This window comes from Molossus molossus, unplaced genomic scaffold (genome assembly GCF_014108415.1).
Source record: "Molossus molossus isolate mMolMol1 unplaced genomic scaffold, mMolMol1.p scaffold_m16_p_5, whole genome shotgun sequence".
Classification (NCBI taxonomy): domain Eukaryota; kingdom Metazoa; phylum Chordata; class Mammalia; order Chiroptera; family Molossidae; genus Molossus; species Molossus molossus.
Window position 1 is genome coordinate 8,886,333 of NW_023425388.1, and position 27,312 is coordinate 8,913,644.

The window sequence follows — 27,312 nt, forward strand, 5'->3', positions numbered from 1 at the left end:
TCTAATCAGGGAAATGAGACTCATGTTATAATAGTATAAGTAAAACATAAAAAAGGAATGCAGACTTCCTTAATTAAAATAAAAAAAACCGCCCTGGCCAGTTTGGCTCAGTGGTTAGAGCGTTGGCCCACGGAACAATGAGTCGTGGGTTCGATTCCAGCCAAGGGCATGGGCCTCAGCTGCAGTTCTTCCCTGGCCCTGGTCGGGTTGTGCGGGAGGCAACCAGTCGATGTAGCTCTATCATGTCGATGTTTCTCTCTGTCCCTCTCTCTCTCCCACTCTATCTGATGATAAGGATTAAAAAAAAAACAAACTTAATAATCGTGGATCAAGTAGATTAATTCTAATCTATGTTTTTCATCTCAAAAGTATGTGATTCATCATTAGTAGAAAAAAGTGTGCACATCTGGACAAGTATGTGTGGGTTTCGTAAGCATCACATTCATACCACCATCCAGTCTGACCACGGCAAAAACAATCCCAGCAAACAGCCAGGCTTAGGGAATGGGCGCATAATTCACTAATTCATGAATTGTTGTCATTGTTTTTATCTGGTGTGAACTTGATCTTATATTACCTGTGAATACAATTTCACCAAAGTCTGATCCCAGGGATCTTATTGTTTATGTAGAAAAATATAAAAACCAAACTGAAATGTTTCCAGAAAATATTTCAAAATAAAGTGTTTCATATTCTTATTTATCCGTTATAGTTAAATGTAATAAAGCACAGATCCATTTTAATGTCAATAGTGCTCTGGCCGGTTTGGCTCAGCAGTTAGAGCATCAGCCCACGGACCAGAGTCCTGGGTTTGATTCCCACTAAGGGCACGTACCTCGGTTGCAGTTTGTCCCCCGCCCCGGTGGGGTCTTGTGGGTGGCAGCCACTTGATGTATCTCTCTCACATCGATGTTTCTCTCTCTTTCTTCCTCCCTCTCTCTCTGCTCTATCTGAAGATAAATGCAAAAAAAAATCCTCGGGTGAGGATAAAAATAAATAAATAATGTCAAAAGCCATTGATTTAAAAACACTTTTCTTCTGTCAGGTTTGCTATGTCTCTGGCAGGTACAGCAGGAACCCACGTAGATGAGCCTTTTCCCAGTGCCGCCTTAGAAAACAGCAGGCTGTCTGCAGGGGCCAGTCTCCCCGGGCACAGCTACGCTTCTGACAAGAGTGTCGATTACAGCCGGTCTCAGTGTTCCTGCAGGAGCTTAAGTTCTTACTATGATTATTCAGAAGACTTCCTCTCCGAATGTTCAGAAACGGCCATTCACAGAAATGATCTAGAGGAGCCTGTTATAAAGCGGGAAAAGGAGGAGAAGAAAATCTGCGTTTCTAAAAGCTCCCAACCTAAAGGTAAGAAACAAAATCTCCCAACCAAGACCAAATGTCTGGCTACAGTGACATCATTATTTAATGCACTCATATCAAGCAGGACCAAATGTCTGTTTACAATGACAACATTACTTAATGCACTAATGTTTGAAGTGGCCCACATTCAGTTTTGTTATTTTTTCATGTTGTAGCCATGTATTCTAAGTGAAGTTCTGTGGAAGGAGTTAGGGCGCAGAGAAGTTAAGAATAAGCACGAAGCGTTGTGCCCCCTTGCTGCCTCTCCCTTGAGAGGGTGGACTCGATGCAGCAGCCCAGGGCTGTACTTTGTGCAGAACTGGAAGACTTGAAATTTAGTCTGCTTTCACAGAGAACTTCTTTTAAAATTTACTTTGTATTCAGAAGAAGCAGCCAGCTAAAAATGATCATATCCTCAATATGAAAAAAAAAAGAATAATTACAAAATAACTGAAAGTGAGGTTTAAAACATAACCCCCAGCCCTCTTGCATGCTTACCCTACTGGAGCAACTAGTGAGGTTGGTCCCCTTTCTAGTTGACAGGTGGTCTTATTACAGAGTACCACAATACTTGGATTTCAGTGGCTTCTTGCCTTACATCTCAGCTGAAGAATTATGGTTTGAATCACCCATGAAATATAAATTCCTGTCTCAACCCAAGAAGATGGTCTCCAAGTCCGGTGAGGCATATTGGCAAAGATAATCTTTTGAAACAGAGATGGCAAAAGGTTGTTGATAATGTCATTTCCTGGTGGATTTTAGAAGTACCAACACCTTCAACTCCTAACTGTCCAGGTTGGAATTAGCCTTGTGAGAGCCTTCATCTCCTCACTCCCTGCCTCCCTGCCCAGACCGCACTCACTTCCTCCCATGTTAGCAGCCCTGGGTGATGTTCCTTATGTTACAAATGGCGGGGACTCTTCTCTACTGTAACTGTTGCCATCAGTCAACAGCTGGAAAATAACTAAGGGCCTGTGTGTGTGAGGCACACCCAACTGTCACATCTACCTAGTATCTGTCACCCCAGCCTGACTAGGACCCTCTGTGCCACTTCTGGGTCATCGGGAAGCTTCAGTCCCCTTCTTCCTAGTTAGAGAGGAATTCTTCATCTAAGACCCATGCCTGTGAACCCCATGCAATTCTATGCATTGTTTCTATTTTCATCTGTGAACTCTTCTAGGGAGAAGAGCCCTTAGCTTTCAGCACATTCTCAAAAGGTTAGAAGCCCCTTTTCTAGAAGGTGGGAGCCCCACACCCACTGGCAAGGCTCAGGACAGAACATGGAAAGCCCAGCACCTTCTCTCATAGTGGGGCCCTGGCTTTTAGAAGCGGTCTCACAACATGCATCGCGGTGAGCTTCTACAGTTACACAGTTCCTTAACTGCATTTGAAACTTATGAAGCTCCGAAGACCAAACATTTTTCATATCTTTGGCACAAAACCTGATTTGGCAACAAAACCCTGATTTGAACTGAGATGATACTGATCTTTATTTCATTTAGTGTGAATAGTCATATCTATTTCACTATAAAAATATTCTTTGATTAAAATGTGCTGCCCCCAATCCTACTGGGATGGAAGCACCCTGGAAAATACCATACATGTGCCCTGGCTGGTGTGGCTGAGTTGGTTGAGCGTCATCCCGTGCACCGAAAGGTCACAGGTTCAATTCCTAGGACATATGCCCGGGTAGCAGGCTCGATCCCTGTAGGGGGCGTACTGGAGGCAGCTGGTGGATGTTTCTCTCTCATCGTCAATGTTTCTCTCCCTCTCCCCCTCTTTTTCTGCATTCAATACAAACGTCTTTTTTAAAAAGAAAGAAAACACCATACATGCATCTTAAAAAATAAAACTCCCAAATTCAGAAACAGCGTGGCCCCAAGGTTAGACGACAAGGGATCATGGATCTATGTACTGCATTTCATACTCAGTCTACACTTTTGTGGGCCTGCGAGAAGGCGGTTAGCATTAGTAAAACTTTCTACGAGAAACAAACTGCATTTTCAGTTATAATCACCTTACGATTTAACTTTGAAGACTGATTCCTCATTTATTTGTTCCAAAGATATTTATTGTGTGTTTTATGCAAGATACCTGTTCAGAAGTTGGGAGAAAGCTCAATTAATTCAGTCACCTGGCGGTGCCCTCAAAGCCGAGAGGGTACTCTTTGTTGTATGAACACTCTGAAATTATTTTAAATAATGCGTGCATCTTTAACTCAAATTATATGCCCTCAAGGTCCCCTATCAGTGCACCACAGACCCCAAACCCTTGTTGTAGCATCAAGCTTAGTCACAGAACGAAGTATTTCCTTGGTTTATTATTTTGTTCTCTTACAGCTCATGTTTTGCAAGCATTTGCCAAAGAAATTTAAGCAGCAAGTAATTAATATAATTCTAACCCAAATCAAAGAGGTTTAATGTTTTAGCCAGCACAGCCCCTTCTCAGTGGGTGTTCAGGGTCAGTTCACCTTTCTCATATGTTGAAAGTAGATGTCTGGCCCTCAGGGTCTGGGAACACTGGGTTAGGAACTGCAGATGGAGACCTGGAATTCACTGAAGAACAGTAACACCAGAGATGGTGTTCAAGATCCAGCTTAGAAAAGCAAATTTTATGGCAGAAAAATATTAGAGAAAAATTGTAAGGATGAAATGAGGGCTTCGATTTGACAGGATGTTTGTTCTGGTCAAGTATTAGAGATTTACCTAAATCAGTGTAAATAATAGCAGCAATATATTTCTACAATTTAATTTTCAAAAATTAGTCATGACTTCTTTTGTAGAAAATGTGTTTTCAGTACTCTTCCAATTATACAGGGTGGAGCAAAAGGTTTACAGTTGTTTGTAGGGAAAATAATAAAATAATAAATAATGATGCAAAAATAAGCTCTGTTTTGCACACTCACGACTGTAAACCTACTTTTGCCCCACCCTGTACAGCCTCCTTTGATGTGTTTTGTGAATGCCAAAGTGTGTGATAGTCAGTCAAAAAAATTAGTGTAGCGAAAAAGAAGTTATTTTACTGCATTGGATTGCGGCGACACCTTTTGCCCATTGTCTGTGGCCGGGTGTAGGCGGGAGACCTAAGTGGTGTTGAAGAGACCCTCGCCAAAGACTAATACTGGGAGCTGTGGAGAACTGAAGGGGACAAGGCCCTTCCTTCGACCCTCCTCCTACCCTGGTCCTTGGCCGAAGTGGGCATCTGTGTCGAGGCGGAGCAGTGTTACCTGGAAGAGAGGGACCCGGGGGAGGGCAGGCCAGTAGGGGTGAGTGGGGCGCGGCTCGGGATGAGGAGCAGAGCCAGACTGAGGGTGCAGAAGGCCTGGGGAATAGAACGAGACACTGAACCCAAAGAGGAAAAGACGGGAGAGGGGCACTAGATGAGACCAGGGAGGACAGGGGAGGAAACAGCGTGGGCCAGGGGTCAATGGCTCTTTAAAAGGAGGGGTTGGGGGAGGAGCCGTATGAAACAGCAAGCTGGAGCGGGCAAGGCAGGACTGTGGGCACGTCCCTGAGCCGTTCAGAAGAGCACATTCTCCAGGAAGTAATGTGAAGAGTTCCTTTTCGGTTAACTGTGGGCCTAAATGTACATGTTTTTGATGAATTAACTTAATTTGAGGGTTTTAACTCAGTGATTTAAAACTTAATTATCATAGGAGTAATTTAATCATTGAGCTAAATCTGCCTCAATTGTGTGAAATGGGATAGAAATGGTAAGTTTTTCCCTTATTATGTGTAGGTTAGGATAACGAGATATAAAATCATTAAGGATTAAACCCTATTTTAATTGTCTACATATTTTATACTTATATAAGTATGCATAATGTATACAATATGAATTTATTCTCTACCACTCAAATGTCAGGCAGTATATTTACCTGAAACAAACTGGCTCCTCCTCTCAGGCCCACCCAGTAGTATAGACAAGAAATGTAATCTCAGGTGTGCTTGGGGAATGGAGGGCGTACGGAGGGCCTTACACAGTCAAGAACATTTGGGGAGGGGCCTCTGATCCTTCATTTTCATCACTTAGGTGTTCCCTGTCCAAGCCCACGTGACCTGTAAAAGGTCGACACGTCTTCTTTTCGGAGCATCCGTACCCTCTGTGCACATCCCCACCCACGGCCTTGGCGCTCCCACAGCTCTGGGGTTAGTCCCCAGGCACCCACTCATTCTGCCTGCCTACCCTCCAGACACTTGAACATGCATGAGACAGGGACACAGCCTCACTGCCCACGTGACCACCATCCCTTACCCTTCTAGTCTCCAGGAACTCCGTCTCCTGTCCAAAGTCACATCACCTAAGACGTCACGTTCGGTCTTACTGGGCATGGCATAGAACGTGACAGCTGCCGCCCCCGCCCTGTTTTAATCCAGCCTGATCCACATGGCCTGGGTCTAGGGCCCCCCTAGCCAGTGCCCAAGCTATACAAGTGGCCTCGACACAACCATGGGCACCTGATCACTGGCCTTCTAGTAGGTGTCACAAAGTCTGGCCTGCTCTGCTTTCCAATTTTCAATGTACTCAAAAGCTGATTCCAGAATACTCAATATTCAACCATAGCCCCTACTCAGGGGCTACCAATGGGAAAGTATGTGCCATTGGAGGCACAGTTGTAAAGACAGTTTATCAGTTATTGATGTGACACAGATACTGTGATGGTGATCAAATCTGTGTGTTCTGTCACAGCCAAGATCCAAATGCTTTATCCCCAGAAAGCACCCTCTGTTTCTTTTGGCTCACTGTTTCTTTCTTTAATTAAAAAAAGTTTTTTTTTCTTTATTGATTCGAGAAAGAGAGGAAGGGAGAGGGAGAGAGAGAGAGAGAGAGAGAAACATCGATGAGAGAGAACATTGATTGGCCACCTCCTACATGCCCCCCACTGGGGATAGGGCCCACAACGTGAGAATCGAACTGGCGACCTCTTGGTGCATGGGTCAATGCTCAACCACTGAGCCACACCGGCTGGGCTGGCTCATTGTTTCCATCGCAGGCAGAATCACCTTTCATGCCGACCATACTAAGCCATGTCTCAGAGGATGAGTCCACACTTGGCCAAAGAGCCTATGGTTAGGGCTCCAGTGACCTTGGCCATGATGTTCCCTTCTCTTTCCAGGATGAGGACCAGATATTTTAGATTCTAGAATCCAGATTTAATCTCTCTCTCTCTCTCTCTCTCTCTCTCTCTCTCAGAAAGCAGATATACTAATATTTACACATGCACACGCATGTATTTACATACGCAGGTGTACACATATACATACATATGTGTCATACAAAGGGGGTATACATACATTCATACAGACATGGGGCAGTGGCGCAGTCATGCAGACCTGGGTCTGTCTCAGCACTTACTAGCTCTGTGCTCATTGGCAGTGACCTCACTAAGCACCGTCTGTTTACCCTTGGAGTGGGCTGACAATACGGTGATGCCGCACATGCATGTGACATATTCAGCTTCGATAACATAAGCGTGGTGCCTATAAGTTTGTTATAATATTGTTTAGAAACATTTTGTTTGAACACAAGCCCCTAACTTTTTTTTTTTTTATCCTCACCTGAGGACATTTTTGCATTTATCCTCAGATAGAGCGGGAGGGAGAGAGGGTGGGAGAGAAAGAGAGAAACATCAATGTGAGAGAGACACATTGAGTGGTTGCCACCCACACAACCCCAACCGGGGTGGGGACCAACTGCAACCAAGGTACATGCCCTTAGCGGGAACCGAACCCAGGACTCTCTGGTCTGCGGGCCGACGCTCTAACCGTTGAACCAAATCATCCAGGGCAGCCCCTAACTTCTTTATTTAGTGCCCAGCCAAAGTAATGGAGGGAAAATGCTCTTTGTTGGATTTATTGAGAAACAGAATATCTATCTATATTCTCTAAGCAGTGTGATGACTTTTAAAGGGTCTTTTTGAATATATGAGATCTTCATCCATAATGTTGGGCTCCAATATTACATTCTAATTACCTCAAAACATATTGTTAGAAGGGTTACATCAGATCATCTATGTCAAGCAAGTAGTTTAATATCTGACATATGGTAAGCACGTAGTAAATGTTACCTGTTATCATGAATTCTAGTTTAGTTTTATAAAAGAAATATGTACAGATTTTAGAGTCGAAGAAGACGTGGCTTTCATTCCACCATCACTCTGTAGTTATGTAACCTTGGACCAACGACTTAAAATGTCTAGCTGTAGAATAGACTGCTGCTGAGCTTAAAGCATTGCATCACACAAGGCATCTGTATATAAAGTGCTCAGCCTCAGCATGGATATGCGTCAGTGTTTGCTCTTTTCCCTTCTGGCTGTCATGAATATGTGCATCTGAGCAGGAGACGAGGTATACTTACATTCATGTTTGCTAACTGCCTATCTCTATGTATTATTACTAGTAACAAACTGGATTGTCTGCTTAACAGGCCAGAAGGGAATCTCAGTTGAAAAAAAGCCCAACAGGAATGCCTCGTTCTTAAATTCTAAAACCGGCGCGAGGGCGCAGAGAGAGGCGGGGACCCACCGCGTGCTCTCGGCCAGGCTCCACAAGATCAAGGAGCTGAAAAACAAGCTAAGCGACACGCACCGCAAAATGGAAGCCACCGTCATAGAAAACCAGTTTTTGAAGCAACTTCAAATTAGGCACTTGAAAGCTATCGGAAAATATGAGACGTCCCAAAATACTGTGCCTCAGATTATGGTTAAACATCAGAATGAAGTTAAAAACTTAAGGCAGCTCCTTAGGAAATCCAAAGAGAAGGAAAGAACGGCGGCCAGGAAACTCAGAGAGGCGGACCGCGAGTTACTGAAGACCAAGGACGCCCTGCAGGCCCTGCAGGTCCTTTCCGAAGACAAAAGTCTCGCCGAGAGGGAAGAGCTTACTGAAAGACTGGCTATTCTCACCACGAAAATGGAGGCAAATGACAAAAAAATACAGGTCTGTATTTCAGAGGCCTAGAAATGTGACGTCCCAGAACTAAGGCGGGGGTGGGGGGCACGTGCCCACTTGCCCCTGCCTAGTGGGGCATTGCCCCGAGCCTCGCCCACTGGCTGGCACATTCATGCCGTTGTGGGCTGGGGGGCCCGGGAGCGGGGAGAGGGGCGCTTGAAGGCAAGACCCACAGCTCGGGTCGGGAAAAGCCCTAGGAGCAGGCCCTGGGCTGTGTTCTTAGGGAGAACGGCCGTGCTCTTTTAGGGGAGACGTGCTCGTGCAGAGAAGGTTGCCTTGTGCTGCGCTGTGTGCATCCTGCCTTAGAGACCAGCCCTCCCCTTCTAACTATGTTTATGTCTATCGATCTTAGAGAGAGAGGAAGGGAGAGGGAGCGATAGATGTAAACATCAGCGAGAGAGAAACATGGACCGATGGAACCTGAAAGCCAGGCACGTGCCTGACCAGGAATCAGACCAGCGACCTCTGCATGCAGGGTCGACGTGCCACCACTGAGCTCCCGGGCTGGGCTACTGTAACTCCCTGAAGAGGCTGCTGCTGCCCTGGAACCTCACAGAGCTCCCCAGCCCTTCCCGGCCTTCGCCCTGTTTGTCTGGTCACTGCCACATAGACGTCTTTGGTATTTTCGAAGTAGAAAACTTTCCCTGATAATAATCCTGGGAACAGAGCCAGAAGAGGAATGATAATAAGTAAAGAAATTAATGGATTGTTTTCCTTAATGATGCATGGTGTCCAAAGCTTGGGGGTTCCACCGACGGGAGACCTGGGAGAACACCCCGATTACAGTGAGAGTTCTGCCTGTTTCACGTCAGATAGTTGTTGGTCCCTTGAGACATAAACAGATAAATGGAATTAATGTACTGTTTAATTCCTTTATCTATGTTGGCGAGACACAAGTATTTTCTGTGATCTTTAAATAATTACAAAATAGCAATTCATTTCACCCACTTTTTTGTTCTTGTTAATCCTCACCCGAGGATATTTTTTTCCACTGATTTTTTTTTTTAGCGTGGGAGGGAGGGAGGGAGGGTGAGAGAGAGAGAAACATCAACACGAGGGAGACACATGATTGGTTGCCTCCTGCACATGCAGGAATGGAACCTGCAACCCCTTGGTGTGTGGGCTGATGCTCTAACTACTGAGCGACACCAGCCAGGGCATTTCACCCACTTTTTTAATCTCAGTTATTTATTCTTTAGTAAACTCCTCCTCTATTTTCAAAGAGAATTTTCTCACCTAAAATGGATATGTGAACTACAGAAAATAATGAACAATCTCATTCTCACTGATGAAGGAGGATACCAAAATTCTCTTATGTGGCTTAGTAGGTAACACTGGGTCCATCTTACCATGTGTCTGTCATGTAAAAGTAAATGTATTTTTATCTCATCTACATATTTTTACATATACATGTTTTTATATCGATAAACAACAAGAATTCAAGAAGTAATTGAGTATTTTATTATCAGAAGCACTTGGTTGTGTGGGAAATTCTATTTGGTTGTAGGGAATTGTGGGGGGGGATGTTTGTGGGCTGTTTTTTATTTTTATTTTTATTTTTATTTTATTTTATTATTATTTTTTTTTATCCTCACCCGAGGACATTTTTTTTTTGTTCAGGTAGAGTGGGAGGGAGAGAGAGGAAAAGAGAAAGAGGGAGAGAGAGAAACATCGATGTGAAAGGGACACATCGAGTGGCTGCCACCCGCACAACCAACCAGGGCCGGGGACAAACTGCAACCGAGGTACATGCCCTTAGCGGGAACCGAACCCGGGTCTCTCGGGACCGCAGGCTGATGCTCTAACCGCTGAGCCAAACCGGCCAGGGCTGTGGGCTGTTTTTTAATGTTAATGTTTTAGGGAGTGGGGTTTTCAGTTACTGTTTCATCCTTTTAGCTTACCATGTTCCCACTTTCCTGTAATGAGAAGTATTAACATTTCAATGGAGGAAATCATCCTTCACCAAAAAAAGAAGGGAGAAGAAAAGGCCTTTGGCTAAGCCTCTGTCAAAGACCAGCCCAAACAGTTCTCCAGTGAAACAGTTGTCATTGCAGAGGGGACCGTGCACCAGCGAGCCCTGAGCGGAGCTGGTGAGGGTGCTACACCAGTCGCCCCGCTGTCTGGGGGCTCTGGGCACCCCCACTGTACCTTCCAGCCCGTTATCAGAACTGCAGTCCACTGTGGTCTGACTAATGCTGGACAACCCTTTGGAATGAGAGGCTTGAAAGATATTTAAAGAATACAGCAGGTCCTCGGAGAACGTTTCATTCAACATCGCTTCATTATAACATTAATGAGGAAAAGACACTGATTCCTGCCCAGGGCCACTGTCCCTAAGGAGTCTGCATTTTCTCCCGGGGGCTGTGTGGGTTTTCTCTGAGGACTCTGGTTTCCTCCCACATCCCAAAGATGCACATGAGGGGAATCAGTGTGTCCACCTTGTCCTGGTGAGAGTGGGTGTGCATGTGAGTGTGAGTGTGCCTGCACCGGAAGTGTGGGCGTCCTGTCCAGGGTGGGCCCCGCCTGGCACCCTGAACTTCCAGGAGAGGCCCCGGCCACCCACGACGCTGAACTGGAATCAGCGGGTTGGAAAGAATTGTTTTGTTTTTATTCATCTTTCTTAAACGTATGTACAGTTCACCTTTATTTCAGTGTTTAATATTAGAATGTTAAGTCTTCATTTAGAGGTTTGGTGATGATTTTATGAGCATGAATATGCCATAGGAACTTAACTCTAACTTACAGCAATTGGTTTTGTTATATAGTGTTCCCTTAAAGCAGCGGTTCTCAACTCGTGGGTCGCGACCCCTTTGGGGGTCGAATGACCCTTTCACGGGGTCACCTAAGACATAACAGTAGCAAAATTACAGTTATGAAGTAGCAACAAAAATAATTTTATGTTTGGGGGTCTCCACGACATGAGGAACTGTACTAAAGAGTCGTAGCTTTAGGAAGGTTGAGAACCACTGAAGTCACAGTTTCCAAGAACCTATTGACCACGATAGGTGAGGACTACTGTACACAGGCCAAGTTCGCAGAATACGTTAGACCAGCAGAACCGCTTAGGTTTGGAGTGACAGTGATTATATTCATTGACTTTCAGAACCCGTTCAAAAACATTTGTATCAAATTCCAGAATATAGAAAACATTAGCTTCGAAACATGCTATTTATTCTCTGGAGTCGTGATCCGGGATTTTGGCTCTTTGTGGGTATGTTCAGTTCTACTGTATGTCCACTATACAAGCCATCACTAAAACTGTATTAAAGATATGCACTTCTCATAAATATAGTTAGTTCCATTGAAGTTGACATTTTTAATAAAACCGTGCTGGTTAAGAATAGTTGAAACATACACTGTTTTCAGAGCTTGGAGAAGCAACTGAGGTTGAATAGTAAAGCCTTCCACCGGCAGCTGGCCGTCGAGAACCAGAAGACCTTAGCTGCCCTAACAGCTAAACAGACTCTGCAAACGGAAGTCAAACACCTTCAGCAAAAACTTAAGGTACTTCTTTTAAAGCAAAATGTAACATTTGTGAAATTCTGCTTCCCAAATTGTCAGAGCTGTTTATGCCTATTATATCATTAAATTACTTAACTTCAGGAATATATTTCTCAAATTAACTTTTTTCCCTGCAACCATATGAACAGATAGATGACCTAAAATTATTAAGATATGTTAGCAGCCTTGTGAACGCGTACTTAATTGGAAAAAATAAAGCTCTATTCTGTTCATTGATAGGACTTCTTATTTTTATTTCATCACATGAAACAATATTATTGTATTTTGTTAATATTTTAGTGGAACCCAAAGTAAGTTTTTAAATTTAAAAATTAACTTATAGTGTTAAAATATTTAGACTAATTTTAGTGGCCTATACAATTATTTTAAAGCCACACTATCTTTTAAAGAGTGTTTAAAATGAAAATTAAAAATATATTTTTCAGATTTTTGATATGTTTCTGCCTTCTAGATTTCTAAAATGTCCAACTAGCCCTGGCTGGTGTTTCTCAGTGGTCAGATTGTTGGCCCTCGGACTGAAGGGTCGTGGGTTCAATTCCAGGTCAGGGGCATATACCTGATAAGTGAGGTTCAACCCCCAGCCTGGTTGGTGCACTTGCGGGAGGTAACCAATCAATGTGTCTCTCTCACATCTATGTTTCTCTTTCTCTCTACCTCCCTCCCTCCCTTCCACTCTCTCTAAAAAATCAGTGGAAAAAATATCCTTGGGTGAGGATTAGCATAAATAAATAAATAAATAAATAAATATCCAACAAGTTGGAAAAGCTGGATAAGACACTTAAGAAATATCGCTCTTTCAAGCCTCCACTGGTAAGTCTAAGCGCGATTCTTTAAGACAAGAAGTCTGTTGTGTCAAGTGGAGACTTCCAGTTTCCCAGGAGCCCGGAGGCGCTCAGAGGCGGGGAGAGTCTGAGGGCGGACGCTGGCCGTGCGCTCTCCCATGTCTCCCATGTCTCCCTTTTAGCGCAGGGAGAGTTGGTTTCTTCTCTGGAGTCTCGGGCAACTTGAGAGAGAAGATGCCAGAAAAGGGGCATGACCATAGCAACCAGCATGGAAATCTAACAGAAAAAACCTTTAAGATCCACTGGTCAAGGCAAACACACACACACACACACACACACAGGAGACACAATCAGGGAATTTTTCAATAAAGTTTGTATTTCACGTGTAGCCACATGCATGCATATAAATAGTATGTAGTCATTGAAAGACTATTTTGACAGGAGAAATATTTAATGAAAAGAAAGATATAAAATGCTACATACAGTAAGATCCAGATTTATTTTTAAAAAGAAGAGTAAATAAACCTCCATATGATGTATTTCTGTGCATCTGTAAAAGAAATGACTCCATGCAGTAATAGGGAATAATCTCCAGGCCATACCGGTGAGTAAAAAAGGAAGGCAGAGGAAAGTGTGCAGTATGCTGCTATTTAGGAAAAGGCGCCCTGGCTGGTTTTGCCCAGCGGTTAGAGCGTCGGCCCACAGACCAATGAGTCGCGGGTTTGATTCCAGTCAAGGGCACGTCCCTCAGTGGCAGTTTGTCCCTGGTCCTGGTTGGGTCATGCGGGAGGCAACCAGTTGATGTGGCAGCCACATCGATGTTTCTCTCTCTCTCCCTAACTCCCACTCTATCTGATGCTAAACAGAAAAGTATCCTCAGGTAAGGAATAAAAAAAGAAAGAAAGAAAAGCAGGCAAGACAAACATATCCACACATGCTTACGTTTTTAAAAGAAAAACAATAGTAGGGCGACAGTGGGAGTAGGAAGAGAATGATAGAGGAGAAGGACAGATATAGAACCTAGATTTCTTGAATATCTTTCTGGTAGATTTGACTTTGGAACCTTGTAAATATTTTGCATAGTTGTGAAGAAGAATTAAGTGCAAAAAAAATTGAGAAGCATTCCCTAAAAATCCAAAGAACAATGAAAAACGTAAGCCCACTGTTTTTCCAGTGGTGATATAATATCACAAAGAGACACCATTCCAAGTGACTCAAAACACTTTAATTTTAGTGCATATGCCTAGATGAATGGGTAAATAAAATGTGATACACATATTTAAATATATATTTATATATATATATAGGGTGTCTCAAAAAATGTATACACAACTTTAATAATAAAGCCAGTGTTTATTAAAATACATTTCATTTTCAAAATGTAATAGAATCTACAGACACCCTATATACATTTTATATATACACATCATATATATATATATATATATATATATATTATTAGAATTTAGTCAGCCTTGAAAAGGGAGGACGTTCCGACACAGGCTACAGCGTGGATGAACCTTGACGTCATGAGGTAAGCTGTCACGAAGAAACAGACCCTGTGTGCCTCTGCCTGTGTGACACGCCCAGAGCAGTCAGCTTCATAGCGACAGAAAGGAGAATGGTGGCTGTCGGGCTGGGGAGAAGGAAGTGAGGAGTTTAATGAGGATAGAGTTTCAGTTTTACGAGATGAGTTATGGGAATGGATGGGGGAAACTTCTTTGTTTTTTCAATTTTTTTTTTTCTTTATTGATTTGAGAGAGGAAGGGAGAGGGAAAGAGAGATAGAAACATGGATGAGAGAGAACATCGATTGTCCGCCTCCTACACGCCCCCCACTGGGGGTCAGGCCCACAACTTGGGCCTGTGCCCTGACTGGGAATCGAACCGGTGACCTCTTGGTGCATGGGTCAGTGTTCAACCACTTAGCAACACGAGCTGGGCTGGAAACTTGTTTTAAAGTGACCCAACACCCAGTCTAGGCCCTGCTCCATTTCTAGAGTATGGGCCAAAGTGAGGGATGGATGTGAGCCTTCCACAGCTCCCAAGGAGGTCCCGCACCCCTGCTCCACGCAGGCTACAAGCTTACCCCTGCCAAAGAAGTAGTGTCTAGCAGGACGTTGTTCCCTCTCCAGTTCTTGGAAGCCATGTATGCTGACCTTGTATGGTTCCACACCATGACTCAGCTTCCCCTTTGATTCTCACCTGATACCCTTTGAGCTTATGAGTCTCCTTTCTTATGAATAGTCCCCAAGCATTCCATGAGCATCCTAGGTATGGACTTTCTTTCTCATTGTTTTTCTTGATTAACTGATTGAACTCAACCACACAAGTACCCTGGACTGTGTTCTGAATCTGTTGTCTTCGTTTCTGGGCCCAGCTGTGTGGCGAGTACCCAGACTTAAATGTTTGTTCCGAGCACGAAGGACTGTCTTTCATGTTACTTCCTTTTGACCGTGGCCATCTTGCACCTGTCAGTCAGCGGTTCTTGGCCTGCCTGTTGCTGCTCTGTTGCCTCAAACCAAAAGATGTAACTGAATCTTCCAGATAATCAAAAACTTGCCCCCCTACACATCACAATCCTTTCTGTCTCTTCCAGGCGCCATCCCTAGGCCCTTTTCTCCTGAGCTTCCCTCTCTAACCAGACGTGGGAGTCACCCTCAACTCACAGGCCCACCTCCCGTGGACTGTGACGCTGACTGAATCTCAGTGGTCTTGAGTCTAACTGGCTTGCCTCTTTTTTTTTTTTTTTTTTTTTAATTTTTATTGATTGGTTGATTTTAAAGAAAGAGAGAGGGAGGGAGAGAAACATCAATCTTCTTGTTCCACTTATTTATGCACTCGTTGGTTGATCTTGTATGTGACCTGACCGGGGATCAAACCCACAACCTTGACACCTTGGGACAATGCTCCAACCAACTGAACTACCCGGCCAGTGCAGGCTTGCCTCTTGATGTATGTGTAAGAAGGAGTATTTGTCATTTAGTTAAATATTTTGTGTCCCCTTAACAACCCAGGATTTAAAACCTTTTGTTTTGCTGAGACTTTAAAAAGAACATCGGGATTTAAAGCCGGACAGTGATGTCTGTGTGCGGGCTTCCCCCACAGCGCACGTGCTGTGTAGATGCAGCCCTGTCTAGGACACTCCGTGACGACGGACGTGTTCTGTCTGCGTCCAGGACTGTGGCCTGCGCCACATGTAGCCACTGAGGGCTCAGAATGTGGGCAGTGTGACTGAGGCCTGAATTTGTTATTTCATTTTAATTAGTTAATTTTCTCAATTACAATTTACTTTCAGTATTATTTTGTGTTGGTTTCAGGTGTACAGCATAGTGGTTAGATAATCATACACTTCACCAAGTGTCCCCCTGATATTTCCAGTACCCACCTGCACCGTACAGCTATTACACTATCATTGACTACATTCTCTATGCTGCACTTTACATCCCTGTACTGTTTTCTAACCACCAATTTGTACCTCTTAATCCCTTCTCCTTTAAACCCAGCCCCCTAGGCCCCCTCCCCTCTGGCAACCACCAATCTGTTCTCTGTATCGATGAGTCCGTTCCCATTTTTTGTTTGTTTTTAAATCCTCACCTGAGGACCCTTTTCTATTTATCTTCAGATAGAGCGAGAGGGAGAAAAAGGGAGAGAGAGAGAAATATCGACGTAAGAGGGACACATCGACTGGTCGCCTCCTGCACGGGGACAAACCGCAACCGAGGTACGTGCCCTTGACCAGAATCGAACCCACAACTCATTGGTCCGCAGGCTGATGCTCTACCGCTGAGCCAAACCAGCCAGGGCTGTTTCTATTTTGTTTATTCATTTATTTTGTTCTTTACCGTTCACGTATAAGAGAAATTATATGGTATGTGTCTCTCTAACTGGCTTATTTCATTGAGCCTACATAGTACTCTCTAGGTCAATCCATGCTGTTGTAAATGCTAAGATTTCATACCTTTCTATGTCTTTTAATAAGTTTAAATCACAACATGACTAGTGGCCACTATATTGTACCATGCAAAAATAATACTAAATGTCAGGAGACAGGAAAAAATAAAAGAAGCTGGCTTGGAAACTTTTCAAAAATATTGTCCTAATCACAATAGTTTGATACTCTGTTAAAAAGTACTTTTTAATGTCAGAAATGATGTATAATAATAGGACCTATTTTTATTTCTGCTAGAATTATAGATTTTATTCAAAGAATACTGAACTCTCACGAAAGTTGTTTTTTAGAAAAAATCAGTTTTTAGGAAAAGCAAATATTCATAGAAAAACTGGTTTTATGATTCTCTTTAGGAGAAAGAGCGAGAGCTTGACATTAAAAACATCTACACTAATCGGATACTGAAAAATTTGTATGACAAAGATGATCCCAAAGGTATGTTTTATTTTTCCTCTAAACCTATTCTTAAGTAGCTAGTCAGATTTTCCTAACTTATATTTCCAAAATAATGGTATTTTAAAAAATCGTTTTATTAGGCGTTGAAACGCAGTTTGTGATCCCAGCAGGATAATGAAACTGCTGTGTTACAACGTGGAAAAGAACAAGCGTGCTCCTGCCCTCCGCCTCCGCCTCCGGCTCAGCCTCCGCGCTCACTGCAGGGCGGCGAGGGGAGAACCTCTCAGCTTCCAGCCAGGTGGCCCTCAAATGCCGAGTCTTTTAAGAATATCTATTAGCCAGGATGTGGATTTTAAAATCAACTTTATTTAGGTACAGTTTACCTCACTAAAATGCACCCTTTTTAAGTGTGCAACTCAATGGGTTTTTGTGTTGTTGTTTTTAATCCTCATCCAAGGATATTTTTTCATTGATTCCACGAAGAGAGAAAGGCAGAGAGAGAGAGAAAGAAATGTGGATGTAAGAGAGAAACACCGATCAGTTAGTTGCCTCCAACAAGTGCCCCAACCAGGGATCGAACCTGAAATCTGGGTAAGTGCCCTGACCAGGAATCGAACCTAGACCCTTCAGGGCATGGGACAACGCTCTAACCAACTGAGACATACCAACCAGGGCTCAATGGTTTTTGGTTTTGTTTTATTAATATATTTTTTTTTTTTTTTTAGAGAGAGGAAGGGAAGAAAGATAGAAACATCCATGTGAGAGAGAAACATCCATCGGCTGCCTCCCACATGCCCCCTACTGGGGATCAAGCCTGCAACCCAGCTATGGGCCCTGATGGGGAATCGAACTGGGGACCTCTCAGTCCATGGGATGATGCTCAATCCAGAGCCACACCGGCTGGGCTTCAGTGGGTTCTGACAAAGACACACTTATTCCCACGTAACCACCATCGCGGTCAAGACAGAGCACCCCTCTCCTAGGGAAGTCCCCTGTGCCCACTTTGCAGGAGGTGGTCCCCCACCCCTGGCCGGAGGCGACCCGAGTCCCTTCTGACACAACAGCGCAGTGTGCCTGTTCTCGGACTTCAGATAAATAGAATCATAAATGGCTACTCTTTTGTGTCTGGCTTCCTTTGTCCAGCATAATGTTTTTGAGACTCATCCATGTTGCTGCTGTCATTAGTTTGTACCTTTTTATTCCCAGGTAGAATTTTTTTCCTTCAAGACAAGATGTACTTACTTTCCACCCACAAGAGCTACCAGTGTAACATTCTGCTTAGAAGAGGTAAAACAGGAACACTCACCCTGTTTTAGTAGAAGTAACTATGTGTTTACTTTTTTTTTTTTACTTTATTGATTTTAGGGAGAGGAAAGGTAGAAACAACGATAGGAGAAAACATCGATTGGCCGCCACCTGCATGCCCCCCACTGGGGATCGGGCCCACAACCTGGGCACTTGCCCTGACTGGGAATCAAACCAGCGACCTCTTGGTGCAGGGTCAATGCTCAGCCACTGAGCCACACCGGCCAGGCTTATGTGTTTTACTTTTAAAGGCAACAACCAAAATTTCCTTGCCTTCCTTTGTTTGCCTCTGGATTGTAATCCAGAAGAACAGCCAGCAGAGATCATGATAAAAATCAACCATGGGGTCATTTAAATGGGATGATACTTCAGAGAAAGGGTGGTCAAGATTTCGTGGTCACTCACCTTAGCCTGGGCCATCTAGCAGCAGGAGCTGGGACACCGACAGTGGTACTCGCTCTCACAACTGCGCGTCCAAGTTCTGAATCTCATCTGCAAGCAGGGACAGCCATGTCCTCGAAAGCTACGCAGACCCAGCCTAGCGCCTGCTTGCTTTGGCCTTGACCACTGGGACGCCCTTAACCTTGTGGCCCAAATAAGACAAAAGTGAATGGTAGGGAAAGATGACGGTGGCAGACGTTATGCATATATGGAAAAGCTTTAGAAAATATCTGTTGTCCTTTGTTGTATTGTATTGCAAAATGCCCGTTACTTTATACTTATAATCAATAATGCTTCCAAATGTCAGATATGTTTCTTATATATAATGTACCTGTTCTGTAGCTTCTTCAACAAAATCAGTACAAGCAGACGGGAAAAGTATTTCACTTATATGTATGAGACACCAGGAAACCCAAAAATCGGAAGACATTCCACCTTTGACGATTAAGGTAAATTTGAAATCTTGCAACATCTAATAAACATATCTGTACTAAAACAGGCTACAGTCACTTGATCTATACAAAAGTACTGGTATTCACTGAATTCAATACAATTTAAAATTGTACCCAAGGATGAGTTTTTGCTGCTTTTCTGAATTATAGGGTAAGAAGACAGCAGGAAACACCTGTCATAAAGAAAAATCCGCTGAAACGGTCCGTGTAATTCCTCACTCTGTCAGTGAGCTACCAAGCCGAGAGGACTCCAAGAGAAAATATGAAGGTAATTTAACAACTTTTAAGTCTTATTTATTCTTATTTGATTTTTGTAAGTCTGTGTATAAAATGGTACATAAAAGACATATATACTGTTCAAAGAATTATTCTAAAATGTACACTGTGTAGCCACTAGCCCTAAGAAATAGAACATTAGTGTCCCTTAGACCACACTGTGGGCCCTCCCTAAGCACATCCCCCTCCGGCCCACCAGAAACAGCCCCAGTTTTACAACTGGCCGGTTGTTCATTTCCTTGCTTTGCCTTGCAATTCCCTATCCTTGTATGTACCCGTAAACGATGTGTTCGGTTTTAACAAACTGAGTGGCAAACCAAACCCAGCCGACTGAGGGCAGCGTGGCCACTAATGAAGGACCACCTGACGACTTGCAGAGAGCGCAGCGGACGGGACGCTGGCTCCGCTTCCCTGAACGCACAGGGGCCCAGCCAGGGCAAGGCCCTGCATCGTCCTGGCGCAGAGAACCCGACAGCACACGGCATCGGGCAGGGCTGCTGTGCAGGTCTGGGAAAGGGAGGTTCGGGCAGAATGGGCTGCTCGGAGTTTCCTCCAAGACCCCCAGAGCTCACCTCCAGCTCTGGGGAGTAGGTCAGAGCAGAATGCTTCTGTGGGGTGAAATGAGAGCCCTCGGCCGACCCAGGCTGCAGCACCAACATCTCCATCAGTCCATGGTCGAGACAGGCCAAGGACCGGCTCACCTACATTCGCTGTCAGAGAGGTACAGGGGAGCAGAGGTCTTGGTGATGCCAGCCATTAATGCTGACGCTTCTTTGCATCTGGGCTGGGGCCCTCTACCTGTCATCCTGGGGTTCCCTTCACCAGGGGGACCAGATCCACGTCCTCTGGCTGCTGTGAAGGAAGGGCAGGGGCAGGAAGGCCAAGCCGGAGCCCAGTGCCATAACCCAGGCAAGAGACGAAGGTGGCTCGGTCTGGGGTTGGGAGCAGTTGAGGTGGAAAATAAGCAATGTCACCTGTTAACAAATTTTAACATTTGCATTAAGTATCATAGGGCATAATATTAACAGTTATTTAGAATTACCTATACACGTTGCTGGCATCTTTGCTCACCACTCATTCTTTTTTTTTTCCTCTATTGATGTTAGAGAGAGAGGAAGTGAGAGGGAGAGAGAGAGAAACATTGATGAGAGAGAACATTGACTGGCCACCTCCTGTACGCCCCCCAATGGGGATCTGGCCCACAACCTGGGCACATGCCTGACAGGGAATCGAACTGGAGACCTCGTGGTGCATGGGTCGACGCTCAGCCCGTGAGCCACGCTGGCGGGCTCACCACTACTTCCTTTTTTATGGAACGCTTCAGGAATTTGTGTGTCAGCCTCGCACAGGGGCCGTGCTGACCGTCTCTGGACTGTTCCCGTTTTAGTACTTGTGCTGCCGGAGTGAGCACTCACCATTAATTCTTGAAACACACTTCTCTTACTAGAATTCCTTTTTTATTTTTTTGGAGTATAAATTAATAGTTTTATTTCAGAATGTGTGAAATGTGAGAAGTTTTCCGGCTCTGCACGTCCAGCACTAGTCCCTCTCCCTCCCCAGTGACGGGCCATTCGGATTCGCGGACGCTGCCTGTCTGATCAGCGCGGGAGTCGTGCGGGGTTGTGCGTGGACACGGCGTGTCCGCCTGCAGCAGGCCTTTCTCAGGAAGGAGGGCTAGCGCAGGGCTTGCCGCCGGCCCAGCAGGGCAGGGTGGCCTCCTCACTGGGCTCTCACTAACACTGGCACCTGTCTCTGGCAGGGCCTGTGCGTCCGTCGTTCCTTCTCTCAGATGCCTGGGGTCCACAGGCCCCACGGGGCACCATTTATTCCGCCAGAACCCCTCTGACGGACACTTGGGACATTTCACTGTTACTTAACCAGCTCAGTAACACCCTTATATCGTGTATGAATCGTGTATTTTGCCAGGTTTAGTCCTAGAAGTGACGTTGCTGAGGCTAAGGATACGTTCACCTGAAATCGTGGTCCGTGCTGCCAAACGGCCATCCAGATAGAGCTGCACCAACTGCCACGGCCGCCGGCTGGGGCGCAGGTTCCCCTTCCCCACATCCTCACCAGCTCTGGGGCTGCCCAACCAGGGGGCCGGCGAGGTCCTCATTGTTTTCACGGGCGCTCTGTCCAGCCTGCGGTGTTTGAATATCTAGTAATGACTGTTGGCAAGTGTTAGTTCTTTATGAATATCGCGGTTTGGGTTTCATGCTCCTCATTCAGTTGGCACGTTTCAGGAGAGTGCAACTGTTCATGCCCAACGGCACCTCCCCGTTCTCCTGTGGGTGCTTTGTTTCCTCGCCTTTTCTGACACTGCCTGTGCTTGTCGGTGTGGGTAAGCGAGGCGCACGTGCATGCCACCCTGAAATAAAAGTCCACTGGTTTTAAAGATCGCCAAACTGACTATTTTTCTAACACAGATTTATCCAAGGAAGAGCAACATCTGAAAGCACGAGCAGCTCTGGAGAGTACTGGAAGACAGAGAGAGAAGAAAGCAGGCCAAGAGAAGAAAACCACTGTAGAAAAAGAACAAGAACTACCACCAGTGAGAATCCCAGCCGTTGGCCCCGAGCAGGAAGGCCGGTGGCAAGACGGCGCAGCGGACGAAGAGCGGAAGGAAAGTGCACAGATGAAAGCGGCGGCGGAGGTGCCGGGGGACGTGCCGGACAGAATCGCCGCTCCAAACACCAAAACGCCCCTCAGACGGAGGAAGCATTATTCGTTCACAGAGGCGACTGAGAATCTGCATAATGGGCTTCCAGCTTCGGGGGGGCCGGCCAACGCCGGGGCCTGCAGGTGCGCCCAGGGCGCAGGCAAACAGCACGGCTGTGCCGAGGAACCGAAGCCCGGACACTGGGGGGGCAGGTATGAGCCCTCTTTTGGGAAGTTTTCCAGAACAAAAGCTAAAGATGCAACTTTCAGAGATAAGAAAAGCAGTCTGATGAAGGAACTCTTTGGAACAGGCTATGCCTTCAAAAATGAGCAAGCAGGTACTGCCATTGAAGGGTCTGAGGAGACCTGGAAAAGTAAGATGTGTCAGCCACCCCCTAATCAGGCGTCCGCCAGCAATGCTTTTGGAGATTCTAAAGTAGCTGTGCTGAATTCTATTAAGTCATCTTCACCTACAGAAGGGAAAATAAAAATAATTATTTAAATAGAATTGATATTCTAATTCATTCCAGTCTCATATTCTGGTTCTTTTGTGCCTTTAATTTTGTAATCTGTGTGTGTCCAGTTTATGAATTGACTTTATATAATTACGGTTTTGTTTTATATGAGAGAGAGAACAATGACTGGCCGCCTCCTGCATGCTCCCACTGTGGGGTTTGGCCGGCAACCTGGGCATGTGCCCTGACCGGGTATCAAACCGGCGACCTCTTGGTGCATGGATCGATGCTCAACCACTGAGCCACACCGGCCGGGCACTAATCTAATTTTTAAAATCCACTGTATGTTAGACAGTGACAACATTTCAAATACCTTTTTTTCAATATCTGAAATGTCCATTATCTTTTGGAAAACTCATTTATTATGGCTTTCATATTGCATGGGACTCTATAGCTCGTAAGTCTGTTCATCAATCCAAGATATACACATCTCGTACATGCAAGAATTTTATCAAATATCAAATTGCATTGTAACTTAAAAACATGAAGCAGCTTTGAAAGGGTACAATATGGTCAGAGGACTTTTATTTAAAAAATAAAAAGCGCTCCCGGCCTGCCCCCCCCCCCGCCCCCAATAAATAAAAAGCAGCGTCCTGGCCAGTTTGGCTTAGCGGTTAGAGTGTCGGCCCGTGGAACAAAGAGTCACAGGTTCGACTCTAGTCAAGGGCACATACCTGGGTTGCAGTTGGGTCCCTGGTCCTGGTCAGGGCCGTGCAAGAGGCAAACAATTGATGTGTCTCTCTCACATCAACGTTTCTCTCCCTCCCTCCCACTCTATCTGAAGATAAAGGGGAAGAAATATCCTTGGGTGAGGATAAAAAAAAAGAAAAGAAAAAGCAGTGTTGTCTTATTCAGCTAAACTGAGCATCTAATATCCTGCCTTTGTGAGTGATATTTCTGAATGTATACCTAAGATTCAGTATTTTTTTAAATATTTGTTGCATACCTGTACCTTGACCTTTTTTTTGTTGTTGTTAATCTTGATCTTTAAAAAAAAAAAAAAAAAAAAATATCAGGCCTGGCCAGTGTGGCTCAGCGGACTGAGTATCATCCCATGAACTGAGAGGTCCCGGTTCCATTCCCTGTCAGGGCACATGCCCGGGTTGCGGGCTTGGTCCCCAGTAGGGGGCATGCAGGAGGCAGCTGATCAAAGTCTCTCACATTGATGTTTCTCTCTCTCTCTAAAAAAATCAATAAAAACATATATTTTAAAAAGCATACTGGGCCCTGGCCTGTTTGGCTCAGCGGTAGAGCATCTACCCATGGACCAATGAGTCCTGGGATCGATTCTAGCCAAGGGCACATACTTCAGTTGCAGTTCGACCCTGGCCCTTGGTCAGGGTTGTGCGGGAGGCAGCCAGTCAATGTGTCCCTCTCACATTGATGTTTCTCTCTCTCCCTTTCTCTCCCTCTCTCTCTACCTGAAGATAAAATAGAAAAATATCCTCAGGTGAGGATTAAAAAAAAAAGCACATTGGTATAATTAGTGTCTGCATAAGTTAGCTGCTCAGTCCTAGTTAATGTATTCTTTACCTATAAAATTTTGTTTTAGGACTATATAAAGAGAGCTGTACTCTCAATGTTAATCAGTTAACTTGCCTTCATTTATTTTTCTTTTTTTAGAGAGAGAGAGAAAGAGGAAGGGAGAGAGAAACATCGATTTATTGTATTTGCTATTTTATGTATTCATTGGTTGCTTCTTGCATGTGCCCAGACCAGGGATTGAGCCCAAAACCTAGGCACATCCAGACAACACTCTAACCAACTGCCAAGGCCTCCTTCATTTTTTTTTTTCCAGTTTCAAAAGGCTTTATTGGTAAATGTGCTTTAGAAAAGAAAGGTCGATCCTATTGCTTCCAAGTTAGTGGAATGAAGAGCTGTGTCCAGGGACACATCCAAGTGAGCCAAAGGGGACTGATGCTTTTTCCACCTCTATTCATAGATCCAGTCAAAAGCACAAGACTTGTAGTCAATCAGTTCTTCAGACTTAAACCATAGGCCGATTTCTTTCTCAGCACTTTTTACTGAATCACTGCCGTTAATGATGTTCCTGCTAACTTGAATGCAATAGTCTCCACGAATGGCGCCTGGCTTAGATTCTGCTGGATTGGTCTCCCCAAGCATCAGTCTCCCTGTCTTCACCACACTCAGTCCCTCCCAGACCCTGGCTACCACAGGCCCTGAGTTCATGTACTTCACCAGCCTGAGGTAGAAGGGCCGGTCTTTCAGGTCAATGTAGTGCTGCTTCAGGAGTCCTCAGAGGCTGGAAGGAACTCCATGGCCAGAGGCGGAACCCCTTCGGCTACAAGCGCTTGATGATGTCGCCCACCAGGCCGTGCTGCACGCCGTCCAGCTTGATGGCGATGAAGGTGCGCTCCGTGTTGGCCATGGTCCAAGAAGCGGGTGGGCGGGAGGCGGCTGCACTGCGGACTCCTTCATTTATTTTTAAGAGCTATTATTTACAATTTAGACCAGAGTGCCCTGGCTGGTTTGGCTCAGTGGTAGAGCGTTGGCCTGTGGTCCAGGGAGGCCCGGGTTCGGTTCCCCCAAAGGGCATGTATCTCGGTTGCAGTTTGTCCCTGGCCCTGGTTGGGTCGTGCAGGTGGCAGCCACTCAATGTGTCCCCTTCACATCGATATTTCTCTCTCTCTCTCCCTCCCCACTCTATCTGAACAAAAAATGGAAAAATGTCCTCGGGTGAGGATAAAAAAATAAAATAAAAAAATAGACCAGAGTATTTCCAAAGATGTTTATGGGTTGGTGTGTAATATTAACACACTTTTTAAAATTGAGAATAGAAAATAAACTTTTAAAAGGGAATGTGAGTCATAATGGGAAAAGAATTGTATTTAAAACCAAAGATGAGCCTGGCCGGTGTGTCTCAGTGGCTGAGCGTCAACCCATGCACCAACGTCACTGGTTCAACTCCTGGTTAGGGCACATGTCCAGGTTGTGGGCCCGATCCTCAGTAGGGAGCATGCAGGAGGCAGCCAATCGATGTTCTCTATCTCTCTCCCTCTCTCTTCCTCTCTAAAAATCAATAAAGAAAAATTATTTAACAACAACAACAAAAAGCCCTGGCTGGTTTGGCTCAGCGGTTAGAGCGTTGGCCTACGGTCCAGAGAGACCCAGGTTCAGTTCCCGCTAAGGGCATGTACCTCGATTGCAGTTTGTCCACGGTACTGGTTGGGTTGTGCAAGAGGCAGCCACTCGATGTGTCCCTTTCACATCGATGTTTCTCTCTCTCTCTCTCTCCCTCCCTCCCTATTTGAACAATAAATGGAAAAATGTCCTCGGGTGAGGATAAAAAAAAAAATAACAATAATAATAATAATAAAAATAAAAAACAAAAACAAAGATGAGCCCAGCAAGTGTGGCTCAGTGGCTGAGCATCAACCCATGCACCAAGGTCGCTGGTTCTATTCCTGATCAGAGCACATTCCCAGGTTGTGGGCCAAATCCCCAGTGGAGGGCATGCAGGAAACAGCCAATTGATGTTCTTTCTCATTGATGTTTCTGTCTCTCTCTGCCTCTCCCTTCCTCTCTCTCTAAAATCAATAAAAAAATATATTTTTAAAAATAATCTTAAAAAAAATAAAATAAAAGTGCGTCTGTAGGAAACTTTAATAAAAATCTAAGCTTATTACTATCTAGTCATCTAAGATTATTTTAAAGATTATATGCATAGAATAATAAAATACTAACTTTCATCTCTGAGAAAGGAGACTATGGCCAATTTTTATTTTCTGTGTATTTTCTACCATGATTTTCTCTGTACCGCAGGCCGACGTTCTAACCGCTGAGCCAAACCGGCCAGGGCCTACCATGATTTTCTATAATGAACATAAGTTTTTAATCAGGAAGGAAAACAATTTAAAAAAAATTTTTTTCCTTCATTGATTTTAGGGAGAGAGGAAGGGAGAGGGAGAGAGGATAGCAACATCAATGAGAGAGAACATCGATTGCCCACCTCCTGCATGCCTCCCACTGGGGATTTGGCCCACAACCTGGGCATGTGCCCTGACCGGGAATCGAACCGGTGACCTCTTGGTGCATGGGTTGACACTCAACCAGTGAGCCACACCGGCTAAGCAGGAAACAATTTTAACTACATTTCCTGTAGTCAGGTAGACAAGGTACTCTGGCACTTCTGCTATAAAAAAAGCCTGAAATTGGATTACCTGGATGGTTGATATAACCTCAAAGTTTAAAGAGCTCTAAGCTGGTAGTATCCCCAGAGCAGTAGAAATGCAAATCCTCTCTGGAAGAACCTATCTTTCACCCAGGCCCCAGGAAATTCCCCCAGAGAGTTAAAAAAAAAAAAGCACAGTCCAAAAAAAGCACAAAATACACAAAAAGAAACAAGGTACTAAGAGAACCAAGAGGAACAACATATCAGGGCCAGATCTACAAAGACTTCACCTATTACAATTATATATGGAAAATACGTGTTTAAAGCCCTGGCTGGTGTGCCCAGTGGTTAGAGCATTGGCCGATGCACCAAAGAATCATGGGTTCAATCGCCAGTCAAGGGCACATACCTGAGTTGCAGGTTCTATATCCGCCCCAGTCAGGGAGTGTGTGTGAGGCAACTGATCAATGATGATTCTCTCTCTCTCCCTCCTCCTTTCCTCCCAATCTCTCTAAAAAAAAAAAAATCAATGGAAAAAATATCCTTGGGTGAGGATTATCTAAAAACAAAAAAAATGTTTAA

General features: G+C 44.7%; 1 protein-coding gene, 1 non-coding gene and 1 pseudogene across 3 annotated transcripts; 1 reads left to right on the forward strand and 2 right to left on the reverse strand.

Moving 5' to 3' along the window:
* Positions 1-1,052: 1,052 nt before the first annotated feature.
* On the forward strand, positions 1,053-22,585 carry LCA5L (lebercilin LCA5 like). 2 transcript variants are annotated; one of them, XM_036243345.1, is made up of 8 exons: positions 1,053-1,356; positions 1,887-2,030; positions 7,777-8,288; positions 11,667-11,804; positions 16,909-16,990; positions 19,040-19,146; positions 19,300-19,417; positions 21,852-22,585. In XM_036243345.1, the coding sequence occupies exons 1-8, from the start codon at positions 1,053-1,055 to the stop codon at positions 22,583-22,585; spliced, it is 2,139 nt and encodes a 712-aa protein (XP_036099238.1). The 2 variants fall into 2 exon arrangements, with proteins under 2 accessions (XP_036099238.1, XP_036099239.1); XM_036243346.1 differs by lacking the exon at positions 1,887-2,030.
* On the reverse strand, positions 20,730-20,836 carry LOC118617966. The gene has a single exon (XR_004956918.1). It is a non-coding gene; the product is annotated as a U6 spliceosomal RNA (small nuclear RNA).
* Positions 22,586-24,530: 1,945 nt separating the features above from the next.
* On the reverse strand, positions 24,531-24,987 carry LOC118617430 (annotated as a pseudogene).
* Positions 24,988-27,312: the final 2,325 nt, after the last annotated feature.